Source organism: Bubalus kerabau, chromosome 9 (assembly GCF_029407905.1).
Source record: "Bubalus kerabau isolate K-KA32 ecotype Philippines breed swamp buffalo chromosome 9, PCC_UOA_SB_1v2, whole genome shotgun sequence".
In the NCBI taxonomy this organism is placed as follows: domain Eukaryota; kingdom Metazoa; phylum Chordata; class Mammalia; order Artiodactyla; family Bovidae; genus Bubalus; species Bubalus kerabau.
Window position 1 is genome coordinate 48,491,740 of NC_073632.1, and position 26,602 is coordinate 48,518,341.

Consider the following 26,602-nt stretch of genomic DNA (forward strand, 5'->3'; position numbering starts at 1 on the left):
CCCGTCCCTGGGATTCTCCTGGCAAGAACACTGGAGTGGGTTGCCATTTCCTTCTCCAATGCATGAAATTGAAAAGTGAAAGTGAAGTCGCTCAGTCGTGTCCGACTCCTAGCGACCCCATGGACTGCAGCCTACGAGACTCCCCTATCCATGGGATTTTCCAGGCAAGAGTACTGGAGTGGGGTGCCATTGCCTTCTCTGAAAAAAGACTATTAAATAAAAAGTATCTAGTTTAAGGAAAATATCTGAAATGCAGAAAAGCATGATGTACATCCTTGTTTAGAACATCATAATTTATGGGTGGATTCTTGGATTCTACTAGAAGAATTGATGCTTTTGAACTGTGGTGTTGGAGAAGACTCTTGAGAATCCCTTGGACAGCAAGGAGATCAAACCAGTCCATTCTAAAGGAAATCAGTCCTGAATATGCATTGGAAGGACTGATGCTAAAGTTGAAACTCCAGTACTTTGGCCACCTGATGCAAAGAACTGACTCATTTGAAAAGACCCTGATGGTGGGAAAGATTGAAGGCAGGACAAGAAGGGGACAACAGAAGATGAGATGTTTGGATGGCATCACCAACTCAGTGGAAATGAGTTTGAGTAAACTCCGGGAGTTGGTGATGGACAGGGAGGCCTGGCGTGCTGTAGTCCGTGGGGTCGCAAAGAGTCGGACACGACTGAGTGAGTGAACTGAATTTATGGTTAAACAATGCAGGCATAATGGTTCTTCTGTTTAGAAGTAGAGAAACACTTAAAACCTAACCTTGCACAGTATTATGAAAGACAAAATGTACTGGACATTTAAGTAGGTGATTTTGTTCAGACTATGGCAGCAGGGAAAATATTCACTAATGAAGACTTTATCAAAGAGAGGGGCTAGGATTTTATGGAGGCAGGTAAATAAGGGTCTTATGGAAACCATGACAAAAGATGGAGATGGATCTTATCTGAGTCTTTGAGGAAGGGTAGAGGTGGATCTTATCTCTCCACCATCCCTACTTTCTGGGAATGGAAGAAAATTTACAAGAATATTAATATAATCTTGAGATACAGAAAAATCTAATTTAAAGAAGAAAGGAAATCCAGAAACAATGATAACAGATTTCATCATAAATATATTTTATAATACAAAAGATACCATAAACAAAGTCAAATGATAAATCATAGCCAGGTAAAACATTTGCAAACCATATGGCAGATAAAGGTTAAAGACTTTCCATGAATGTTAAGGAAAAGAAAGGTCTAACAAAATGCACAGAGGTTATGGTTCAGTAGTTTACAGAGATGGATTTCTAGATACCGAACATCACCCACAGCCAGGGGAATAAAAAGTGAAACAAACCAAGGCCATTCTTCACCTAGCAGTTTGGCAGAAATTATTCTATGAATATATGCAGAGAGATGGATGCCCCCAAACATTTCTATTGGGAAAGACTGGCTTCACTGTAGAGAAAAACAGAAGAAACAGAAAGAGCAGAATTCATGGTATGACTAGTTTAGGCTTTTGTAAAAGTTCTCCTGAGCACTGAAAATAACACCCAGTATGTCATGTATATAGCAAATAATTTATCATTAAAGATTTCTTCTTGGTATATGAAGACTGAACTTTTGCCAATGATCCTGAATGATAAGGCTTCTTTTTGATTATCTGCAGGAAGTAATGGCTGAACATGATTCCCAGTATCTCATTGAGCTAGATGGAAATAAGCCCCCAGAGGAGCTGTTCATGGTAAGTGCAATGCTCAGTAAGAATATGTCACAGTTTGATAAATCAAAAAAGTATTGACTGAATGATACTTATTTTTGTATCAGAAATAGATTTACATTTTGAATACCATTTATTTTTGAAAAATTCATTTTGACACTTAAAATTTGATATGATATTTATTCATCTGTCCATATTTAAATCAAAACTACACTTGAATTTAAAACCTCTCTGTGACAAAAAGTATCTTGAAAAAAAGTAAAAGCAGATAAGACCCATAAACACATGATATAATGCTTAACATGAGTAATAGGGAAATGCAAACCAAAGCTATAAGGAGATATCACTGCAAATCCACTAAGATGGCTAAAATTAAAAAGAAAAAACAAAAAAAAACAGATAATGAATAACAAATGTTGGTGAGGATGTAGAAAAAGCAGAACATTCATACACTGTTGTGGTAGTGTCATTAAATCATGTCCAACTCTTACAACTCCATGGACTGTAGCCTGCCAGGCTCCTCTGCCCATGGGATTTCCTGGACAAGAATACTGGAGTGGGTTGCCATTTCCTTCTCCAGGGGATCTTCCTAACCTTGGGATGGAACTGGAGTCTCTTGCAATATACTCTCCTGCACTGCTGAGCCACCAGCAAAGCCCAACATACATTGTTGGTAGGACTGCAAATGGTGTGGCCACTTTGGAAAACAGTTTGGCACTTCCTCAAAAGGTTAACTATGGAGTTACCATATGAATCAGCAATTTAACTCCTAGGTATTTGCCCAAAATAACTGAATACAGGTGTTTAAATGAAAATTTGTATGTGAATATTCATAGCAGCACTATTCACAGGAGCCAGAAGGTAGAAACAACCCCAATGTCTAACAATTGATGAATGAATAAATGAAATGTATATTCATACAATGGACGTGTTGGTCGCTCAGTTGTGTCGGGATGGGAATGGATAGGAATGGGTGAATTTAACTCAGATGACCATTATATCTACTGCTGTGGGCAAGAATCCCTTAGAAGAAATGGAATAGCCCTCATAGTCAACAAAAGAGTCTGAAATGCAGTACTTGGACGCAATCTCAAAAATGACAGAATGATCTCAGTTTGTTTCCAAGGCAAACCATTCAGTATCACAGTAATCCAAGTCTATGCTCCAACCACTAATGCTGAAGAAGCTGATGTTGAACAGTTCTATGAAGACAGTTAAGATCTTCTAGGACTAACACCAAAAAAGATGTCATTTTCATCACTGGGGACCGGAATGCAAAAGTAGGAAGTCAAGAGATAACCTGGAGTAGCAGCTAAGTTTGGCTTTGGAGTACAAAATGAAGCAGGACAAAAGCTAACAGAGTTTTGCAAAGAGAATGCACTGGTCATAACAAACACCCTCTGCCAACAACACAAGAGACTATTCTACACATGGACATCACCAGATGGTCAATACCAAAATCAGGTTGACTATATTCTTAGCAGCTGAAAATGGAAAAACTCTATACAGTCAGCAAAAATAAGACCAGGAGCTGACTGTGGCTCAGATCATGAACTCCTTATTGCAAAAGTCAGACTTATATCAAAGACAGTAGGGAAAAACACTAGGTCATTCAGTTATGATTTAAATCAAATCCCTTATGATTATATAGTTCAGTTCAGTTCAGTTCAGTCACTCAGTCATGTCCAACTCTTTGCAACCCCATGAATTGCAGCACGCCAGGCCTCCCTGTCCATCACCAGCTCCCTGAGTTCACTCAGACTCACGTCCATCCAGTCAGTGATGCCATCCAGCCATCTCATCCTCTGTTGTCCCCTTCTCCTCCTGCCTCCAATCCCTCTCAGCATCAGAGTCTTTTCCAATGAGTCAACTCTTCGCATGAGGTGGCCAAAGTACTGGAGTTTCAGCTTTAGCATCATTCCTTCCAAAGAAATCCCAGGGCTGATCTCTTTCAGAATGGACTGGTTGGATCTCCTTGCAGTCCAAGGGACTCTCAAGAGGCTTCTCCAACACCACAGTTCAAAAGCATCAATTCTTCGGCGCTCAGCTTTCTTCACAGTCCAACTCTCACATCCATACATGACCACAGGAAAAACCATAGCCTTGACTAGACAGACCTTTGTTGGCAAAGTAATGTCTCTGCTTTTGAATATGCTATCTAGATTGGTCATAACTTTCCAAGGAGTAAGCATCTTTTAATTTCATGGCTGCAGTCACCATCTACAGTGATTTTGGAGCCCAAAAAAATAAAGTCAGCCACTGTTCCACTGTTTCCCCATCTATTTGCCATGAAGTGATGAGACCAGATGCCATGATCTTTGCTTTCTGAATGTTGAGCTTTAAGCCAATTTTTTTACTCCCAACTTTCACTTTCATCAAGAGGCTTTTGAGTTCCTCTTCACTTTCTGCCATAAGGGTGGTGTCATCTGCATATCTGAGGTTATTGATATTTCTCCCGCAATCTTGATTCCAGCTTGTGCGTCTTCCAGTTCAGCATTTCTCATGATGTACTCTGCATATAAGTTAAATAAGCAGGGTGACAATATACAGCCTTGACATACTCCTTTTCCTATTTGGAACCAGTCTGTTGGTCCATGTCCAGTTCTAACTGTGGCTTCCTGACCTGCATATAGGTTTCTCAAGAGGCAGGTCAGGTGGTCTGGTATTCCCATCTCTTTCAGAATTTTCCCCAGTTTATTGTGATCCACACAGTCAAAGGCTTTGGCATAGTCAATAAAGCAGAAATAGATGTTTTTCTGGAACTCTCTTGCTTTTTCGATGATCCAGCAGATGTTGGCAATTTGATCTCTGGTTTCTCTGCCTTTTCTAAAACCAGCTGGAACGTCAGGAAGTTCACAGTTCACATATTGCTGAAGCCTGGCTTGGAGAATTTTGAGCATTACTTTACTAGCATGTGAGATGAGTGCAATTGTGCGGTAGTTTGAGCATTCTTTGGCATTGCCTTTCTTTGGGATTGGAATGAAAACTGACCTTTTCCAATCCTGTGGCCACTGCTGAGTTTTCCAAATTTGCTGGCATAAGTGGCAAATAGATTCAAGGGATTAGATCTGATAGAGTGCCTGAAGAACTATGGATGGAGGTTCATAACATTGTACAGGAGGCAGTGATCCAAAACTTCCCAAGAAAAAGAAATGCAAAAAGACAAAATGGTTGTCTGAGGAGGCCTTACAAATATCTAAGAAGAGAAGTGAAAGGCAAAGGAGAAAAGGAGAGATATACCCATCTGAATGCAGAGTTCCAAAGAATAGCAAAGAGATAAAGCCTTCCTAACTGAGCAATACAAAGAAAGAGAGGAAAACAATAGAATGGGAAAGACTAGATATCTCTTCAAGAAAATTGAAGATACCAAGGGAATATTTTATGCAAAGATGTGTACAATAAAGGACAGAAAAGGTATGGACTTAACAGAAGCAGAAGATATTAAGAAGAGGTGGCAAGAATACACAGAAGAACTATTCAAAAAAGATCTTAGTCACCTGGATAACCACAATGGTGTGATCGCTTACCTGGAGCCAGACATCCTGGAGTGCAAAGTCAAGTAGACCTTAGGAAGCATCACTACAAACAAAGCTAGTAGAGGTGATGGAATTCCAGTTGAACTATTTCAAATCCCAAAAGATAATGCTGTGAAAGTGCTGCGCTCAATATGCCAGCAAATTTGGAAAAATCAGCAGTGGCCACAGGACTGGAAAAGGTCAGTTTTCATTCCAATCCCAAAGAAGGGTAATGCCAAAGAATGTTCAAGCTACCACACAGTTGCACTCATTTCACATGCTAACAATGTCATGCTCAAAATCCTCCAAGCTAGACTTCAACAGTATGTGAACTGAGAACTTCCATTTGTACCAGCTAGATTTAGAAAAGGCAGAGGAACCAGAGATCAAATTGCAACCATCCATTGGATCATAGAAAAAACCAAGAGAATTCCAGAAGAACATGTAATTCTGATTCACTGACTACACTAAAGCCTTTGACTGTGTGGACCACAACAAACTGTGGAAAATTCTGAAAGATGGGAATACCAGACCACTTTACCTGCCTCCTGAGAAATCTGTATGCAGGTCAAGAAGCAACAGTTAGAACCGGACATGAAATTACAGACTGGTTCCAAATTGGGAAAAGTGTATGTCAAGGCTGTATGTTGTCACCCTGTTTATTTAACTTATATGCAGAGTACATCATGAGAAACACTGGGCTGGAAGAAGCACAAGCTGGAATCAAGATGGCCGAAAGAAATATCAATAACCTCAGATATGCAGATGACACCACCTTTATGGCAGAAAGTGAAGAAGAACTAAAGAGCCTCTTGATGAAAGTGAAAGAGGAGAGTGGAAAAAGTTGGTTTAAATCTCAGCGTTCAGAAAACTAAGATCATGGCCTCTGGTCCCATCACTTCATGGGAAATAGATGGGGAAACAGTGGAACAGTGGCTGACTTTATTTTTTGGGGTTCCAAAATCACTGCAGATGGTGATTGCAGTCATAAAATTAAAAGATACTTACTCCTTGGAAGGAAAGTTGTGACCAACCTAGACAGCATATTAAAAAGCAGAAACATTATTTTGTCAACAAAGATCCGTCTAGTCAAGGCTATTGTTTTTCCAGTAGTCATGTATGGATGTGACAGTTGGACTATAAAGAAAGCTGAGTGCAGAAGAATTGATGCTTTTGAACTGTGGTGTTGGAAAAGACTCTTAAGAGTCCCTTGGACTGCAAGGAGATGCAACCAGTCCATCCTAAGGGAGATCAGTCCTGGGTATTCATTGGAAGGACTGATGTTGAGGCTGAAACTCCAATACTTTGGCCACCTGATAAGAAGTGCTGACTCATTGGAAAAGGCCCTGATGCTGGGAAAGATTGAGGGCAGGAGGAGAAGGGGACAATAGATGATGAAATGGTTGGATGGCATCACCGACTCAATAGACATGAGTTTGGGTGAACTCCAGGAGTTGGTGATGGACAGGGAGGCCTGGTATGCTGCAGTTCATGGGGTCACAAAGAGCTGGACACGACTTAGTGACTGAACTGAACTGACCAGGGAACTAGATCCTACATGCCACAACTAAGAGTTAGAATGCAGGAACTAAAGATCCCACATGCTGCAAGGAAGACTGAAGATCCCACGTGCCACAACTAAGACCCAGCACAGCCAAATAAATAAATAAAAGTATTTTCAGAAAGTTCTGGTCTACCATCACCACCACCTTGCCCCAAATACACTCCTTCCACAGATTTACCCTCTCAGTAAATGCCACATCTGTCCTTCCAGCTACCCTTTTTCACATCCAACAACCAACCTGTCAGCATACACAGCAGGCTTTTTCTTCTTCAAAATACATTCAGAATTTGACTACTTTTTACAACCTGGGATATACTTTCCTCAAGGGAAAGGGCAGAATTTCAACAGGCCTGGTTGAAATTCACCAAGATTGTTAAGGCCCCAGCTGGCACTGGCACCCTGGTACTTCTGCCTACAGTTCATTGGCCAGAACAAGTTACATGGAGAAGCTCAATACCAATGAACTAAGTATTCTCACATAAACTAGGGCATTAACAAGGGAAAGGAGGAAAGGATGAATTGTGAACAAATAATACAATCTACCATAGATTGCAATACACCATCAGGACCTTGTCTATCTTACCATCTCTCATCTCAGACTCTGTTTCATAGTCTTCTACATAGTATATTAGTTTCTTAGTGCTTCCATAACAAAGTACCGCAAACTAGGTATTTTACAATGACAGATATTTATTACAGTTCTAGAGGCTAGAAGTCTAATATCGAGGTGTTGGCAGAGCTTCACTCCATTCAAAGCCTCTAAGTGGGGATCCATCGTTGCCTCTTGCAGCTTCTGGTAACACCAGGCACCACTTGGCTTGTGGTAGCTAATGCTAACATCTGCTTCCATCTTTACATGGCTGCCTTCTTCCCTCTGCCTGAAGACCTCCCCCAGTGTTAGACCTCAAAGGGCATGACTATTTAAGGACCAAAGGGCAGACTCTAGTGGGTTGAATTGTTTCCCCCAAAAAAGATAATATTGAGGAGCTAAACTTCAATACCTATAAGTGTGACCTTATTTGGAAATAGGATCTTTTCAGATGTAATTAAGTTAAGATGAGGCCACAGTGAATTAGGATGGGCCCTAATCCAATGTGGCTGGCATCCTTTTAAGAGATTTATGAAAGCAGGGAGAAAATGACTCACAATAGAGACAGAGATTGGAGTGATACTACTACAAGCCAAGCAACACTAAAAATTGCCAGCAATCTACCAGAAGCTAGGAAGAACAAGGAAATATTCTGCTCATGAGCACATGACTTTTTCAAAATACTTGAAATGTTCAAATGCCAATGTATTAAAAAGACTTATTCTTTAAATTTAGACAGTTATGGATCGACTTAAGTATCTAAACCTAAAAAGAGCAGCTGTTATAACCAAACTTCAGAGTACAGAGGAAGATATTAATGACACAATGGAAAATGTAAGTTACCTTTAACTGTTTGAAAGTCTACCCTTTCCCTCTATGTTGTGCCCTTAATTTGTATCCTTTCAAGGTATAAAAGGGTCTCAGAATACCTTTTATAAAAATAGATTTGATTTTTCAGAAGCTATAATATTGGCACAATATCCTTGTAAACACTAAACAAAAGTTTTGAAAAAGAAAGACAATTAAGAACAATTTAATAAGTATAATAAGAAATAAAGAAACCCAAGTTTAGTTTTAAAAAATTGCAACACCAAAGACATAACAGCCCTCAATTCTCTAAATATTCGTTCATTCCCTCCATCATTCAACCAGTTTTTAAAATAACTACTAAAGTGACATAATGTGGATGTGATGGTCATCAACTTATAAATTGCCAAGTGCTAAAAGAGCCACCAGGACTTTTTAGCTGGAGGACTTAATCTATTCTGGGAAGTTTAGATTCACCTTTTTAAAAAAATAGGAATTAAACAACTAATGCCAGAATCATAAGTAGGTATTAGAATTCAAATAAAATGATCTTTAAGGATAGAGGTCATTTTGTTTTCCTGTACTGTGTAATCCCTAGATTTTAATGGGTGAACATAGCTCATGAATTGATACTGAAGAGGAGGAAAGGTGGGCCTGATGCACCCAGAGGCTCTGTACTGAGCCTCTTCTTCTAGGTCATCATTGAAGGAAAATTTTAAAGTATTCAGAAAACCTGGAGGTTCTTTCAGCCTGCAGTCCCCGATGTCTCGGCGTCAGGGAAAGGACGATGGCATGAGGAGGATCCAAGCCAGGATAGGGCAGCTCCGGGAACTGCTGCAGCTCTGAGCATGGTGGGCGGCAGGCCACTGGGGCTAGTTCTCAAGTTCTTGCGGGAAAAGAATGAGAATAAGCCTGGGAGGCTCTGGGAAAGTGAACCGCAGGAGAGGAAGCCACTAGCGAGGGAGAGGACTAGTGGAGCGTAGCTTCACAAGGAGAAGCCAAATGGGCTTAATCTTTCTCCTCTTTTGGTTCAGCCTCTCCCAAAGGTAAGCATCCAGCCTTTTGGCTGAGGTCTTCTTAAGAGGCAGTGGCTGACTAAGTGAAGTGGGGTGCAGCCCTGGCCACTAGAACCTCCTCTTAAAGATTCTCAGCCAATCCTGTCTTCTGCTCTCCATTTCTCCTCTTCAGAGGTGCCTGCTGTCAGGTCCTGAGCCTTTCTGGAACTGTGAAGTGACTCAACTTGCTTCTTCTTGTCCTCAGCCCATCCTCCATCACCCTCCCTGCCACCACAGACACTGAGCTTTCACTTTCCTCTGACATAAGTTACCACTAGTCCACCTGCTTTTTAGTTTACAGAAGTATGTAGCTGCAACTGCCCAGCGTCAGCTCTTCTGGTCTCTTCTCCCCTGTTTCTCTGTCCATTTCTCATGAAATGATCTCTGCTGTGATTTCCGCAAGGTTTTAGGAAATCAGCAAACCCAAATGCATGTGTTCAGTCTGCCTTGTTTAACCAGAGGCAGTCCTGATGTTTTTTAAGGCTGTGATATCAAAGTCATTTGAAAGATTATCTTCTCATTGCCCCAATAGATACATGGCCCAGAGACTTGAGAGGGGAGCATGGTCGGCTATCCAAACACTTTCCCCAAGTTTGGACAGGAAATAGGGATGGTGAGGAAAAAGCAGCTGCTTCCTGACTTAACTGTGTACCAAGGGAAAGGCTACCCACTCCAGTATTCTGGTCTGGAGAATTCCAAGGACTGTATAACCCATGGGATCACAAAGAGTCAGACACAACAGAGCAACTTTCACTTTCACTTTCAGTCCCTAGCTCACTGTCTGTTGATTCATGGAGAAGGGTGGTAGCCCAGTGTACCCCACTGACAAAGTTCTCAGTCTCCTGCAGCCTGCCTAAGCATTGACAGTTTCCTTCAAGTTTAGCTTCTTGCAGCCTACAACTGGGGACATCCAGGCAGGATCCCCACAACCAGCATGCCTCTTTGCTCTCTGATGCTGCAACAGTAGTTGTTAACTTGTTTGGAGGTGATGAATGGAAGATTACTGAGGGAGACTTTATATTTAAGAAAAATGAAAGAGCTAAGTCAGTACAAATGTGCCTATGGCATCTTACTATTTTAAAACTTAGGTAAATTAACTAGAGTAACAATTTTCAAAACTTTTAAATAAGAATTTTTCAGACTTTCCTGAAATAGATTATAGAAAACCCTTTATCCACCTTATGCTCATTCTAACCTACAAGAGAAAATACTTGGTAAAATTTAAACAAGGTCTTAAAACAGAAATGAAAACTGTTTATCTAAGTAAATGTTGGACAAGTGCAGATGGCTGCAATTAAGAAAAAAAAATCCTGTCTTAATTATTTCTTAAATAGTAGAGCATGATCAAATAACAAATAAAATAATAATGTGAATTTCAGCAAAACTTATGCCCACATGTTTAATGTTTGTTACTAACAGGATGAGCTGTTCCGTACTCTCGCATCTTATAAACTTATTGCACCAAGATATAGATGGCAGAGAAGCAGATGGGGACGTACATGTCCTGTGAATTTAAAAGAAGGTAACATTTTTCAAGGATTGGCAGATTTTTCTGTGAGGTAGGTAAGATTTTCAGAATTTAATTTTAAAACGTGCCCATACTTCTTTTCAGTTGTTTATGATAATGACATATTTTTAGTTTTCTAGGTAAAATGTACTGTCTTTCATCAGAAAAAGCATTAAAAACATTTCTATTGAACCCACGTCCCTATCTTATTCCACCTATGCCAGCACCACCATTTAAAGTATTCATATTTGGACCTCAGTCTTCAGGGAAAACAACACTTAGCAATTTGCTTGCAAAACATTACAAAGGAAAGGTAACTACTTAGCTGATTTAATTTGCATTTCCCTTATGACTAATGAGGTTCAACATTTTTTATACGTTATTCATGTATTCTCTTTTAGAAGTGTTTGTTCAAGCTTCTTGCTCATTCCAACTTTTTTGCATCATTATTGGCAGGAGTTCCTTATGTTGTATACATACAAATTTTTGTTATAGACATTATAAATATTTTCTACTATTCTGCTTTGCCTTTTCACTTCTTAAATGAAAAATGTACCATAATATAATTCATTTAAAGTAAGTCATTAAGTCCAAGGCAAAATGATAGAATACTGAAATAGGAACTCCCCAGGTCAGTAGGTACCCAATATGCTACTAGAGATCAGTGGAGAAATAACTCCAGAAAGAATGAAAGGATGGAGCCAAAGCAAAAACAATACCCAGTTGTGGAAGTGACTGGTGACAGAAGCAAGGTCCAATGCTGTAAAGAGCAATATTGCATAGAAACCTGGACTGTCAGGTCCATAAATCAAGGCAAATTGGAAGTGCTCAAACAAGAGATGGCAAGAGTGAATGTAGACATTCTAGGAATCAGCGAACTAAAATGGACTGGAATGGGTGAATTTAACTCAGATGACCATTATATCTACTACTGCAGGCAGGAATCCCTCAGAAGAAATGGAGTAGCCATCATGGTCAACAAAAGAGTCCGAAATGCAGTACTTGGATGCAATCTCAAAAACGACAGAATGATCTCTGTTCGTTTCCAAGGCAAACCATTCAATATCACAATAATCCAAGTCTATGCCCCAACCAGTAATGCTGAAGAAGCTGAAGTTGAACGGTTCTATGAAGACCTACAAGACCTTTTAGAACTAACACCCAAAAAAGATGTCCTTTTCATTATAGGGGACTGGAATGTAAAAGTAGGAAGTCAAGAAACACCTGGAGTAACAGGCAAATTTGGCCTTGGAATACTGAATGAAGCAGGGCAAAGACTAATAGAGTTTTGCCAAGAAAATGCACTGGTCATAGCAAACACCCTCTTCCAAGAACACAAGAGAAGACTCTACACATGGACATCACCAGATGGTCAACACTGAAATCAGATTGATCATATTCTTTGCAGCCAAAGATGGAGAAGCTCTATACAGTCAACAAAAACAAGACCAGGAGCTGACTGTGGCTCAGACCATGAACCCCTTATTACCAAATTCAGACTTAATTGAAGAAAGTAGGGAAAACCACTAGACCATTCAGGTATGACCTAAATTGAATCCCTTATGATTATACAGTGGAAGCGAGAAATAGATTTAAGGGCCTAGATGTGATAGATAGAGTGCCTGATGAACTATGGAATGAGGTTCGTGACATTGTACAGGAGACAGGGATCAAGACCATCCCCATGGAAAAGAAATGCAAAAAAGCAAAATGGCTGTCTGGGGAGGCCTTACAAATAGCTGTGAAAAGAAAAGAAGCCAAAAGCAAAGGAGAAAAGGAAAGGTATAAGCATCTGAATGCAGAGTTCCAAAGAATAGCAAGAAAAGATAAGAAAGCCTTCTTCAGCAATCAATGCAAAGAAATAGAGGAAAACAACAGAATGGGAAAGACTAGGGATCTCTTCAAGAAAATTAGAGATACCAAGGGAACATTTCATGCAAAGATGGCCTCGATAAAGGACAGAAATGTTATGGACCTAACAGAAGCAGAAGACATTAAGAAGAGGTGGCAAGAATACACAGAACTGTACAAAAAAGATCTTCATGACCCAGATAATCACGATGGTGTGATCACTCATCTAGAGCCAGACATCCTGGAATGTGAAGTCAAGTGGGCCTTTGAAAGCATCACTACAAACAAAGCTAGTGGAGGTGATGGAATTCAGTTGAGCTATTTCAAATCCTGAAAGATGAGGCTGTGAAAGTGCTGCACTCAATATGCCAGCAAATTTGGAAAACTCAGCAGTGGCCACAGGATTGGAAAAGGTCAGTTTTCATTCCAATCCCAAAGAAAGGCAATGTCAAAGAATGCTCAAACTACCGCACAATTGCACTCATCTCACATGCTAGTAAAGTAATGCTCAAAATTCTCCAAGCCAGGCTTCAGCAATATGTGAACCATGAACTTCCTGATGTTCAAGCTGGATTTAGAAAAGGCAGAGGAACCAGAGATCAAATTGCCAACATCTGCTGGATCATCGAAAAAGCAAGAGAGTTCCAGAAAAGCATCTATTTCTGCTTTCTTGACTATGCCAAAGCCTTTGACTGTGTGGATCACAATAAACTGTGGAAAATTCTGAAAGAGATGGGACTACCAGACCACCTGACCTGCCTCTTGAAAAATCTATATGCAGGTCAGGAAGCAACAGTTAGAACTGGACATGGAACAACAGATTGGTTCCAGATAGGAAAAGAAGTACGTCAAGACTGTATATTGTCACCCTGCTTATTTAACTTATATGCAGAGTACATCATGAGAAATGCTGGACTGGAAGAAACACAAACTGGAATCAAGATTGCGGGAGAAATATCAATAACCTCAGATATGCAGATGACACCACCCTTATGGCAGAAAGTGAAGAGGAACTCAAAAGCCTCTTGATGAAAGTGAAAGTGGAGAGTGAAAAAGTTGGCTTAAAGCTCAACATTCAGAAAACGAAGATCATGGCATCCGGTCCCGTCACTTCATGGGAAATAGATGGAGAAACAGTGGAAACAGTGTCAGACTTTATTTTTTTGGGTTCCAAAATCACTGTAGATGGTGACTGCAGCCATGAAATTAAAAGACGCTTACTCCTTGGAAGGAAAGTTATGACCAACCTAGATAGCATATTCAAAAGCAGAGACATTACTTTGCCAACAAAGGTCTGTCTAGTCAAGGCTATGGTTTTTCCTGTCGTCATGTATGGATGTGAGAGTTGGACTGTGAAGAAGGCTGAGTGCCGAAGAATTGATGCTTTTGAACTGTGGTGTTGGAGAAGCCTCTTGAGAGTCCCTTGGACTGCAAGGAGATCCAACCAGTCCATTCTGAAAGAAATCAGCCCTGGGATTCCTTTGGAGGGAATGATGCTGAAGCTGAAACTCCAGTACTTTGGCCATCTCATGCGAAAAGTTGACTCATTGGAAAAGAGTCTGATGCTGGGAGGGATTGGGGGCAGGAGGAGAAGGGGACGACAGAGGATGAGATGGTTGGATGGCATCACTGACTCGATGGACGTGAGTCTGAGTGAACTCTGGGAGTTGGTGATGGACAGGGAGGCCTGGCGTGCTGCGATTCATGGGGTCGCAAAGAGTCGGACACGACTGAGCAACTGAACTGAACTAAAGAAGATGGGAATTAGGCTTCACCTTCTGAAGAAAAGAGTATTAAAGGATTTGTGGATATGTTTTAAAACCATCAGAGTATGTGTCAGACAAAAGAATTATACTTTTAAAATGTAAAGCATTTTTACAAATCAATATTTTAAAGCCCCAGTAGAAAAGATAGCAAACAGGCAGTTCATGAAATAATTGATTCAAACAGCCATTGCACATGAAAAAAGGATTATCACCTTAATAATCAGGGAGAGGCCAAAAAACCCAGAGATATATTATGTCAACCTCACTGTTGAAAAATCACCCAATACCGATGTGTGGCTAGGATTAGGAAAGTACATTCTCATACATTGCTGGTTAGTGTGTAACCATTCTGGATAGCTATTGGACATATCTATAAAAGTCTAATATCTATGCATATCCTTTGAACTATAGATTTTTGTTGAAAAAACTGTCAAAGATATATACATACCCATAGCCTAGTTTATAATAGCAAAATCATGTATATCTGAATATGTATTATTGGTGCTTTAAATAAGTTGTAATATTTTTATCTAATATAATACTTACATCCATTAAAAATGATAGGGCATATATTCATGCATATTTAATGAATCTAGAAGAATGGTACTGATGAACCTATTTGCAGGGTAGGAATAGAGATACAGACATAAAGACAAGACTCTGGACACAGCAGGGAAAGCAGAGAGTGGGACAAATTGAGAGAGTAGCGGTGAAACATATACATTACCATATGTAAACTAGTAGCTAATAGGAAGTTCTGTATAACCCAGGGAGCTCAATGTCGTTCTCTGTGACAATCTAGAGGGGCAGGATGGGGTAGGGGGTGGTAGGGAGGTTCAAGAGGGAGGAGACATATGTATACTTAATGGCTGATTCACATAATTGTGTGGCAAAAGTCAATACAATATTGTATTAATAAAGCAAGTATTCCCCAGTTAAAAATAAAATTTTTAAAAATTAATGGATTAATTTAACTGTGTGAATTGGATGGTATATCTCAATAAAGCTGTATTTTTAAGTTAAAAAATGATGGTGTGAAAAAAGTGATGGTCTGGATATATTTTTATTGGCATAAAATAAAATAATACAAGCATATTGAAGGAAAAGCAAAATGGAATCTAGAAGTATGAAAACATTATTTAAACTTAAAAGGCATATATAGAAATCTAACATCCCAATATTCAGTATTAAGTATAGTATCTACCAAAGGACTTATATTCAAAAATATGTAGAATTCTAACCTAGTTTTTTGAAAGTTGAACATATGCTTAAAAACATATGGGTAAATGAACTACCAATACACTCATAAAATTGTTAGTGATTAGGGATAGTTAACGGAGAAGGCGATGGCACCCCACTCCAGTATTCTTGCCTGGAAAATCCCATGGACGGAGGAGCCTGGTAGGCTGCAGTCCATGAGGTCGCTAAGAGTCGGACATGACTGAGCGACTTCACTTTACTTTTCACTTTCGTGCATTGGAGAAGGAAATGGCAACCCACTCCAGTGTTCTTGCCTGGAGAATCCCAGGGACGGGGGAGCCTGGTGGGCTGCTGTCTATGGGGTCGCACAGAGTTGGACACGACTGAAGCGACTTAGCAGCAGCAGCGGGAGGGATAGTTAAATTTACAATACAATGAGATTTCTCACCAACTAGGGTGGCTAAAATGTAAAAGATTCACAAAATCAAGTGCTAATGATGAGATAGAATAACTGCAATTTTAATACTTTGCTGCTAGGAATATAAACTAGTTTCAACCACTCTGGAAACAGTTCAATGGTTTAGTATAAAGTCAAACATACACTTATCATGTTGCTACTGCTGCTGTTAAGTCGCTTCAGTCGTGTCTGACTCTGTACGACCCCATAGACAGCAGCCCACCAGGCTCCCCCGTCCCTGGGATTCTCCAGGCAAGAACACTGGAGTGGGTTGCCATTACCTTCTCCAATGCATAAAAGTGAAAATTGAAAGTGAAGTTACTCAGTCGTGTCTGACTTTTGCAACCCCATGGACTGCAGCCTACCAGGGTCCTCCGTCCATGTGATTTTCCAGGCAAGAGTACTGGAGTGGGGTGCCATTGCCTTCTCCATACACTTATCATATGACCCAGTAATTCCACTCCTCGCTATTTATCCAACAGAAATGAAAACATAGGTCCACAAAAAGACTTTCTCACAAATGTTCATTGCTTCTTTATTTATAATAGCCCAAACTAGAAATGGGAAATAGATGGGAAAACAGTGGAAACAGTGTCAGACTTTATTTTTTGGGGCTCCAAAATCACTGCAGATGGTGACTGCGACCATGAAATTAAAAGACGCTTACTCCTTGGAAGGAAAGTTATGTCCAGCCTAGATAGCATATTCAAAAGCAGAGACATTACTTTGCCAACAAAGGTCCATCTAGTCAAGGCTATGGTTTTTCCTGTGGTCATGAATGGATGTGAGAGTTGGACTGTGAAGAAGGCTGAGCGCCGAAGAATTGATGCTTTTGAGCTGTGGAGTTGGAGAAGCCTCTTGAGAGTCCCTTGGACTGCAAGGAGATCCAACCAGTCCATTCTGAAGGAGATCAGCTCTGGGATTTCTTTGGAAGGAATGATGCTAAAGCTGAAACTCCAGTACTTTGGCCACCTCATGCGAAAAGTTGACTCACTGGAAAAAACTCTGATGCTGGGAGGGATTGGGGGCAGGAGGAGAAGGGGACAACAGAGGATGAGATGGTTGGATGGCATCACTGACTCGATGGACGTGAGTCTGAGTGAACTCTGGGAGTTGGTGATGGACAGGGAGGCCTGGCGTGCTGCGATTCATGGGGTCGCAAAGAGTCGGACACGACTGAGCAACTGAACTGAACTGAACTGAACTGAAACTAGAAATAACCCAAATGTCCATGATGAATGAATTAAAAAAAAAAACCTATATGTTCATACAATGATACTGCTTAAAAACACAAAGGAATAGACCACTGAGATATACAGTTATATTGTTGAATCTCAAAAACATTATGCTAAGGGAGAAAAGCTTGGGGAAGATTATATACTGTTTGGTTCCATTTATATGAAATTCTAGAAAAGGCAAAATTTGTCTGTATTTGATGGAAAACAAAGTGGTTGCTAAGGGCCAGGCACTGACTATAAAGGGCGATGAGGAGACTTTAGAGGGTGATAAAAATGTTCTACATTTTTATTATAGTGGTTTTTATGTACATATTTATAAAAACTCATCAAACTCTGTACTTAAAATGGGTGCCTTTTATTGTATTAGACTATAAATAAAATGTTGATGTTTAAAATATATATGTAATTTGAATACATATTACATGATCATACATATATAATATATATACTAGCTTTCTTTGAAAGCTAGTACTTAAAAATCGGTGAATTCTGAAAATAACATACCTCAAGCAGCATTAAGATTTTTGAGATACATAGGTATAGCTGTAGAAATAGATGTTGATGAACAATGTGCTTAGTTTTCAGAGTAACTTGTGCTTATATTGGTTTTCTCAAATATTCTTTGCAGGTAGTTGACTATGATAAAGTGATTCAACCACGTTTTGATAAAGCCCTTGAAATGTTAACCAGAAACACTATAGCTGAGGCCACTGAAGCAGCCATTAAAGTTGTGAAAGAACGGCTTCTCTTAGAACTACAAGCTAAAAATGGTGAACTATTTTTTTAATGTGTGTTTTAACAGTAGTTAAGCCTGGCTCCCTGAGGGCACAGTCTTGGCTTGTCTTGATATCCCTGGCATCTTGCACACTGCAGCCTCAGAATAAGTGGTTGGAGAAATGAATACACATAAACCCGAATCATACACTGAGAAAAAGGTTCCAACTCTGGATTTCTAAGAAAAGGAATCATAAAGAGTTTTCAAACTTAGATTTCTTTTCTTTTATGGATCTGCTTCCTGGGCAGAATTTACACCTTTATTTACACCAGGGGCGATGACAACAAGGACACTTTGTCTGACTCATGGAGTTTGTGTTATTGCTGCTGCTGTTGTTCTAGGCCTCTGCGTCAGCCTTGATTGTAAGTCAGTGTTTTTATTTGGGGAATATTATTTTCAGATTCAAAATGTTATAAATGAAAAAGTCATCGATGAGGAGACAGAAGCACAAGAGGTTAAATGGCTTCCTGAAATTCATCCAGATGGTGGCATAGCTAAGATTTGAACATCCTCTATTTGTCAGAATCTGCTATCAGGATTTCACTAACTTTTTACATACACTGGAAAGCTTCCCATCATTTCCTATGCTGGAAACTATTTAAAGATCAAGGAAATTACTTCTTACATGGCAATATTGAGCTTTTGCTGGGAAAGGACACAGGTTTTGCCTAATAAATCTGCCTCTCTTCTTTCTCATTAACCTATAATCAAGTAAGAAAGTACAACCTGGTGCCTGAGAGATTACAAAAAGCAACCACAAAAAGACCAGCATTGAAATAATATGCCATCCAAATGATCATGGATCAGTGGTAAAGAATCCATCTGGAATGCAGGAAACACAGGCAACACATGTTCAGTCCCTGCATTTAGAAGATCCCCTGGGATAGGAAACGGCAACAAACTCCAGTATTCTTGCCTGGGTAATCCCACGGACAGAGGAAACTGGTGGGCTACAGTCGACAGGGTCTCAAAGAGTCAGACACAACTGATCGATTGAGCACAGATAATAAAGAATGAATTTAGGTGTTTATCGTATTATCTTCAGAATTAAGACCAAAATTAAAAAATACTCTTGGGCAATTAATAAATATGTGAGATATCTGGAAATATTGACTCAAACTTCTAAGATGGCTTGTCATTCAGTTTTGAATAACAAAAATGAATAATTGATTCAAAAATGAATTTTTGAATTCAAAATTGAATTTTGAAATGAACTCAAAATTTTCAAATGCACTCAAAATTCATTAAAAATGAATAATTTTAAAATTAAAAATGAATTCATTCAAAAATGAATAATTCTTTCAACAAACACTTGAGCACCTTCTTGTGTTAGATACTGTTCTAAACATTGAGCTACAGGGGTGAACAAGACACTTGAAGCTCCTGTCCTTGAGGGGAAAGTGAAGTGAAAGTCGCTCAGTTGTGTCCGACTCTTTGCGACCCCATGGACAGTCCATGGAATTCTCCAGGCCAGAGTACTGGAGTGGGTAGCCTTTCCCTTGTCCAAGGGATCTTCCCAACCCAGGGATCAAACCCAGGTCTCCCGCATTGCAGGCAAATTCTTTACCAGCTGAGCCACCAGGTAAGCCCCCATACAATAAGATTCAGTTCAGTTCAGCTCAGTCGCTCAGTCATGTCCAACTCTTTGCGACCCCATGAATCACAGCACACCAGGCCTCCCTGTCCATCACCAGCTCCCGGACTTCACTCAAACTCATGTCCATTGAGTCGGTGATGCCATCTAGCCATCTCATCCTCTGTCATCCCCTTCTCCTCCTGCCCCCAATCCCTCCCAGAATCAGGGTCTTTTCCAATGAGTCAAATCTTCACATGAGGTGGCCAAAGAACTGTAGTTTCAGCTTTAGCATCATTCCTTCCAAAGAAATCCCAGGGCTGATCTCCTTCAGAATGGACTGGTTGGATCTCCTTGCAGTCCAAGGGACTCTCAAGAGTCTTCTCCAACACCACAGTTCAAAAGCATCAATCTTAGGTGCTCAGCCTTCTTCACGGTCCAACTCTCACATCCATACATGACCACTGGAAAAACCATAGCCTTGACTGGACATGGAACAACAGACTGGTTCCAAATAGGAAAAGGAGTTCGTCAAGGCTGTATATTGTCACCCTGCTTATTTAACTTATATGCAGAGTACATCATGAGAAATGCTGGACTGGAAGAAACACAAACTGGAATCAAGATTGCGGGAGAAATATCAATAGCTTCAGATATGCAGATGACACCACCCTTATAGCAGAAAGTGAAGAGGAACTCAAAAGCCTCTTGATGAAAGTGAAAGTGGAGAGTGAAAAAGTTGGCTTAAAGCTCAACATTCAGAAAACAAAGATCATGGCATCTGGTCCCACCACTTCGTGGGAAATAGATGGGGAAACAGTGAAAACAATGTCAGACTTTATTTTTCTGGGCTCCAAAATCACTACAGATGGTGACTGCAGCCATGAAATTAAAAGACGCTTACTCCTTGGAAGGAAAGTTATGACCAACCTAGATAGGATATTCAAAAGCAGAGACATTACTTTGCCAACAAAGGTTCGTCTAGTCAAGGCTATGGTTTTTCCTGTGGTCATGTATGGATGTGAGAGTTGGACTGTGAAGAAGGCTGAGCGCTGAAGAACTGATGCTCTTGAACTGTGGTGTTGGAGAAGACTCTTGAGAGTCCCTTGGACTGCAAGGAGATCCAACGGTCCATTCTGAAGGAGATCAGCCCTGGGATTTCTTTGGAGGGAATGATGCTGAGGCTGAAGCTCCAGTACTTTGGCCACCTCATGCGAAGAGTTGACTCATTGGAAAAGACTCTGATGCTGGGAGGGATTGGGGGCAGGAGGAGAAGGGGACGACAGAGGATGAGATGGCTGGATGGCATCATTGACTCGATGGACGTGAGTCTGAGTGAACTCTGGGAGTTGGTGATGGACAGGGAGGCCTGGCGTGCTGCGATTCATGGGGTCGCAAAGAGTCGGACATGACTGAGCAACTGATCTGATCTGATCTGATCTGACTAGATGGACCTTTGTTGGCAAAGTAATGTCTCTGCTTATCAATATGTTATCCAGGTGGGTCATAACTTTCCTTCCAAGGAGTAAGTGTCTTTTAATTTCATGGCTGCAATCACCATCTACAGTGATTTTGGAGCCCCAAAAGATAAAGTCTGATATTGTTTTCACTGTTTCCCCATCTAGTTCCCATGAAGTGATGGGACCAGATGCCATAATCTTCATTTTCTGAATGTTGAGCTTTAAGCCAACTTTTTCACTCTCCTCTTTCACTTTTATCAAGAGGCTTTTAGTTCCTCTTCACTTTCTGCCATAAGGGTGGTATCATCTGCGTATCTGAGGTTATTGATATTTCTCCCGGCAATCTTGATTCCAGCTTGTGCTTCTTCCAGCCCAGCGTTTCTCATGATGTACTCTGCATAGCCCTTCTTAAAATTTTAAAAATTGGATTTTTTTTTTGCCAGGGATTTTACTCCAACATATTTTTTAAGAAATTTTGTCTTTGGAGAATATTGAGGCTTTTTAACATAGAAAGTTATATAATATGGAGCTAACATGGAGCAGGCTTCCAGTGTGCCAAGCCTTTTCTATGTTCCTTGTTGACACCCATTATCTTATTTGATGTTGCAACTGTGTTTTTAGTTTAATGATCCTCATTTTGCCCAGTAATAATTGAGACAGGAAGTTCAAATGATTCAAACTGAGACAGGGAAAGCAAATGATTCGCAAAAGTCACATTGACTCAGTTAGAACCCACATGCCCAAGGTTGTCTACCTGCCCCCCAGCTACCTTTTGCTAACACAGTCAATTACTATCTTACAGCTCAGTCAACTTCAAAAGACCTTCGAGGAGAATCTGAAAGGAGGGAAAGTGAAGTCCCAACTGATGAATACAGAAGTACAGAAGAATTGCAGTCGTCACTTGATGAAGATGGTAAAGAAAATGTTGCTAATGTTATTGGCCAAATCTTTCCTAGTATAAACAGATTAGCTGATGGAGCGTCTTATTCTTTCACTGCAGTGTTCACTTTTGAATCCCAAAGAGAAAGCTCTTTAGAAGACAATGAAGAAGCCAAAATGAAGTCAGATGATAAAGATGGTAACAAAATAGCTGCTTATGCCATGCGTGTGGATCTTATTTCCATTTATTTCATATGTTATCATGTTTATATTGAAGCTTAAACTTACCCTCCCCTCACCCTCAAATTGGAAACTTTAGGAGTAAAAGAGTTAAGTTTTTCTCTTACAGATTTAAACTTACCAGCTGTAGAACAGAAATTGATCTACTAGAATGAAGGAGAAAATAGAACACAAGTCTAATACTATTGGAACGCTCTCCAAAATTTTTTGACTCTTTCCAAACATGATACAATCATTATTGTATAATAATAAATTCTTTCTTAAAAGCTCTCTGCTTCCTTTAATGGATTGGAATCAGAGCATCATAAACCCAGAGTTTTAGCTGTGAAATGTTTATCATTTAGTGCTATTTACCACTCCAGTATTCTTCTTTTTTTAAATTTTATTTTATTTTTAAACTTTACAATATTGTATTAGTTTTGCCAAATATCGAAATGAATCCACCACAGGTATACCTGTGTTCCCCATCCTGAACCCTCCTCCCTCCTCCCTCCCCATACCCTCCCTCTGGGTCATCCCAGTGCACCAGCCCCAAGCATCCAGTATCGTGCATCGAACCTGGACTGGCGACTTGTTTCATACATGATATTATACATGTTTCAATGCCATTCTCCCAAATCTCCCCACCCTCTCCCTCTCCCACAGAGTCCATAAGACTGATCTATACATCAGTGTCTCTTTTGCTGTCTCGTACACAGGGTTATTGTTACCATCTTTCTAAATTCCATATATATGCGTTAGTATACTGTATTGGTGTTTTTCTTTCTGGCTTACTTCACTCTGTATAATAGGCTCCAGTTTCAGCCACCTCATTAGAACTGATTCAAATGTATTCTTTTTAATGGCTGAGTAATACTCCATTGTGTATATGTACCACAGCTTTCTTATCTATTCATCTGCTGATGGGGCATCTAGGTTGCTTCCATGTCCTGGCTATTATAAACAGTGCTGCGATGAACATTGGGGTACACGTGTCTCTTTCCTTTCTGGTTTCCTCAGTGTGTATGCCCAGCAGTGGGATTGCTAGATCATAAGGCAGTTCTATTTCCAGTTTTTTAAGGAATCTCCACACTGTTCTCCATAGTGGCTGTACTAGTTTGCATTCCCACCAACAGTGTAAGAGGGTTCCCTTTTCTCCACACTAGAGAATTTCATGGACAGAGGAGCCTAACAAGTTAATTGTCCATGGGGTCACAAAGAGTCAGACATGACTTATCAACTAACACTTTCACTTTACACTCTTCTAAAACTTTTCCATTTATATTTTAACATAATCAAGAGCATACAAAGTAAACTACTTTTATTTTTTATTTGTGTTACATTTAATTATATAATTTCATTAGAAAATAATTTAACCATCATTTAAAATTACTGCATAATTTCTTTATTTAGAGGTATTAGCTTTAGTTCATTACATTGAAAACTTATATTTTTGCTACTAAAAAATTCAAAGAATTTTTTGCATTGAATTTTTTACATAAAGTTTTGCCTGTATGTTGACACAAATGGAATTACTAGTTTAATGAGTAAGAATAATAGAGTCAAATTGCTTTGCATAAAGTTTCAATTTATGCTCCCATCAAGAATATGCAAACTACATGTCCTAGGTTTCTCAGTATTTTCTCTTTTAAATATTATTTTAATTTTTATTTGACTATTTCTGAAGTTTAGTGTTGTAATACTGTGTTAGCCATTTATATTTCTTCTTTTCTGAGGTGACCATTTTTATCTTTTGCCCATTTTTCTAAATTGTTGTATCAATTATATGGTTTTAATATAAATGTTCTGTATTAGTCACTTATTTTTCATATTTTTTTCCAAATTGAGTGGTTTGTCTTTTAAGTCACCTTGCTGACTTTGAGGTAGCAGAGTTTTTCACATTTTCATATTCAAATAATTACTTTCCATTTGTTAATTTCTTCCATTTACTTTCCAGCTTAAAAGTATCTTCCTCTCAACCAGAGATTTCATATATACTTTTTTTTTAAGTTGGCACTGCCTTTTTGTATTTAGCTTTCAATTCCATCTACAGTTTATTGTGTTGTATAATGTAGGGCTGATCTTTTTTATTTGGTTCCTCCTCCTGATTCAGACAGATGTGTCTTTGCCTTGTGTTTATTTCAAGCTGAGTAGGAATTGAACTGGGCACTGGCAGAATCATATATGGCATTCCTCCTTTCCCAGCCTGCATGCACACGCACACACACACACACTTCACAGAAGGACCTGGACATTAAAATTTTTGCCAAGTGGCATCTGGGAACCCCATCTCTGCTCCTGGAGAGTTCCCAGCACCAAAATGTACACAGAGAGGCCCTCCCCCATACTACCTGTTCCCTCTTTAGGGGAAGCCGTCCAATGTAGCAACATCATCAGTACCTGTACTCACTGCCAGAGGATCACCAGCACTGCCAGTGTGCCGTGGTAAAAGACAGCCTCTCTCCCCCATGTGTCTGAGATAAACACACCTTTTACCTCTTGGAGCAAAAGAGTGTTGTGACACCAGGAAGGGAAAATTTTATTTTTTTCCAATTTACATCCATTGGCATCATATGAAACTGAAATTACTCCTGGTTTTCTTATCTGTATTTTCTACTGCTGATAAATATGTCTACCTATTTGTTTATTATGGTTGTTATTTTAAATTTTTAAGAAATTAGGAGCATTGAGTCCTGGGTCCTTGGGCTCATACCACAATCTTCCTTAGGAATCACCTACAGTTTAAGTACTGTTCTTTATGTGTTTAACAGAGTTTTATTTTCAGATGAAAAAGAAATAAGTGAAATGTTTACATGTCAAAGAAGTCAGCAAGACTCTAGTCGAGATCTAAAGAAGGATTCCAAAAAAGGTAAATTATTACTAGGGTGATTTGGTTCCCTTCAGTTCAGTTCAGTCGCTCAATCATGTCCGACTGTTTGCAACCCCATGAATCGCAGCACGCCAGGTCTCTCTGTCCATCACCAACAACCAGAATTCACCCAAACTCATGTCCATCGAGTTGGTGATGCCATCCAGTCATCTCATCCCCTGTCATCCCCTTCTCCTCCTGCCCCCAATCCCTCCCAGAATCAGGGTCTTTTCCAATGAGTCAAATCTTCACATGAGGTGGCCAAAGTATTGGAGTTTCAGCTTCAACATCAGTCCTTCCAATGAACACCCAGGACTGATCTCCTTTCGGATGGACTGGTTGGATCTCCTTGCAGTCCAAGGGACTCTCAAGAGTCTTCTCCAACACCACAGTTCAAAAGCATCAGTTCTTCGGTGCTCAGCTTTCTTCACAGTCCAACTCTAACATCCATACATGACCACTGGAAAAACCATAGCCTTGACTTGATGGACCCTTGTTGGCAAAGTAATGTCTCTGCTTTTTAATACGCTATCTAGGTTGGTCATAACTTTCTTTTTTTTTTAATTTAAATATATTTATTTTAATTGGAGGCTAATTACTTTACAATATTGTATTGCTTCTGCTACACATAAATGTCTTTTAATTGGTTCTCTTATACTGTGGTAAAAATCACAAATAATTCCTTTAGAATTTTGAAGGATAACCATGTACTTTTTTACTTAAAAATCCTATTAATATCCACTTACTCTATCTTAAGTGAAAGTCACTCAGTTATGTCCAACTCTTTGCTCCCCACCCCACCCCCCACTTCCCATGGACTATACAGTCCATGGAATTCTCTAGGCCAGAATACTGGAGTGTGTAGCCCTTCCCTTCTCCAGGGATCTTCCCAACCCAGGGATCAAACCCAGGTCTCCCTCATTGCAGGCAGATTCTTTACCAGCTGGGACACAAGGGAAGCCCAAGAATACTGGAGTGGGTAGCCTATCCTTTCTCCAGGGGATCTTCCCAACCCAGGAATCAAACCAGGGTCTTCTACTTGCAGGCAGATTCTTTACCAACTGAGCTATCAGGGAAACCTTTACTCTGTCTTAAAGATTACTATAATATGAACAGTTGGACATGCAGAAACACAGATAGAAGAACATTATATACTGTTTTCATGAACAAGAGTATTGGAAAGATAGGATATCTGTCTTTCTGTTCTGTCATTCCTGGCATGTGGCTACCATAATAATTCAAGAGATGGCTGCTAGTGTGCCAGTTGTTACACCAATGGGCAAGAAGAGGGAAAAGGCAAGAGACAAAAAAATAGCACTCCATCCAGCTGAGTTCGGTCAATTCAGTTCAGTTCAGTCGCTCAGTCATGTCTGACTCTTTGCAACCCCAAGAACTGCACCATGCCAGGCCTCCCAGTCCATCACCAACTCCTGGAGTCCACACAAACCCAGGTCCATTGAGTCGGTGATGCCATCCAACCATCTCATCCTCTGTCATCCCCTTCTCCTCCTGCCCTCAATCTTTCCCAGCATCAGGGTCTTTTCCAATGAGTCAGTTCTTCTCATCAGGT

At 39.9% G+C, this 26,602-nt stretch overlaps 1 protein-coding gene across 1 annotated transcript in view; it reads left to right on the forward strand.

The window, feature by feature from the left end:
• AK9 (adenylate kinase 9) overlaps positions 1 to 26,602 on the forward strand; it is a 129,635-nt gene that overhangs the window by 26,988 nt on the left and 76,045 nt on the right. Inside the window, exons 10-14 of the mRNA XM_055534737.1 lie at positions 1,658 to 1,736; positions 8,116 to 8,210; positions 10,658 to 10,797; positions 10,878 to 11,058; positions 17,886 to 18,027. Coding sequence (XP_055390712.1) covers positions 1,658 to 1,736; positions 8,116 to 8,210; positions 10,658 to 10,797; positions 10,878 to 11,058; positions 17,886 to 18,027 — 637 coding nt within the window. The remainder of the gene's footprint in view (positions 1 to 1,657; positions 1,737 to 8,115; positions 8,211 to 10,657; positions 10,798 to 10,877; positions 11,059 to 17,885; positions 18,028 to 26,602) is intronic.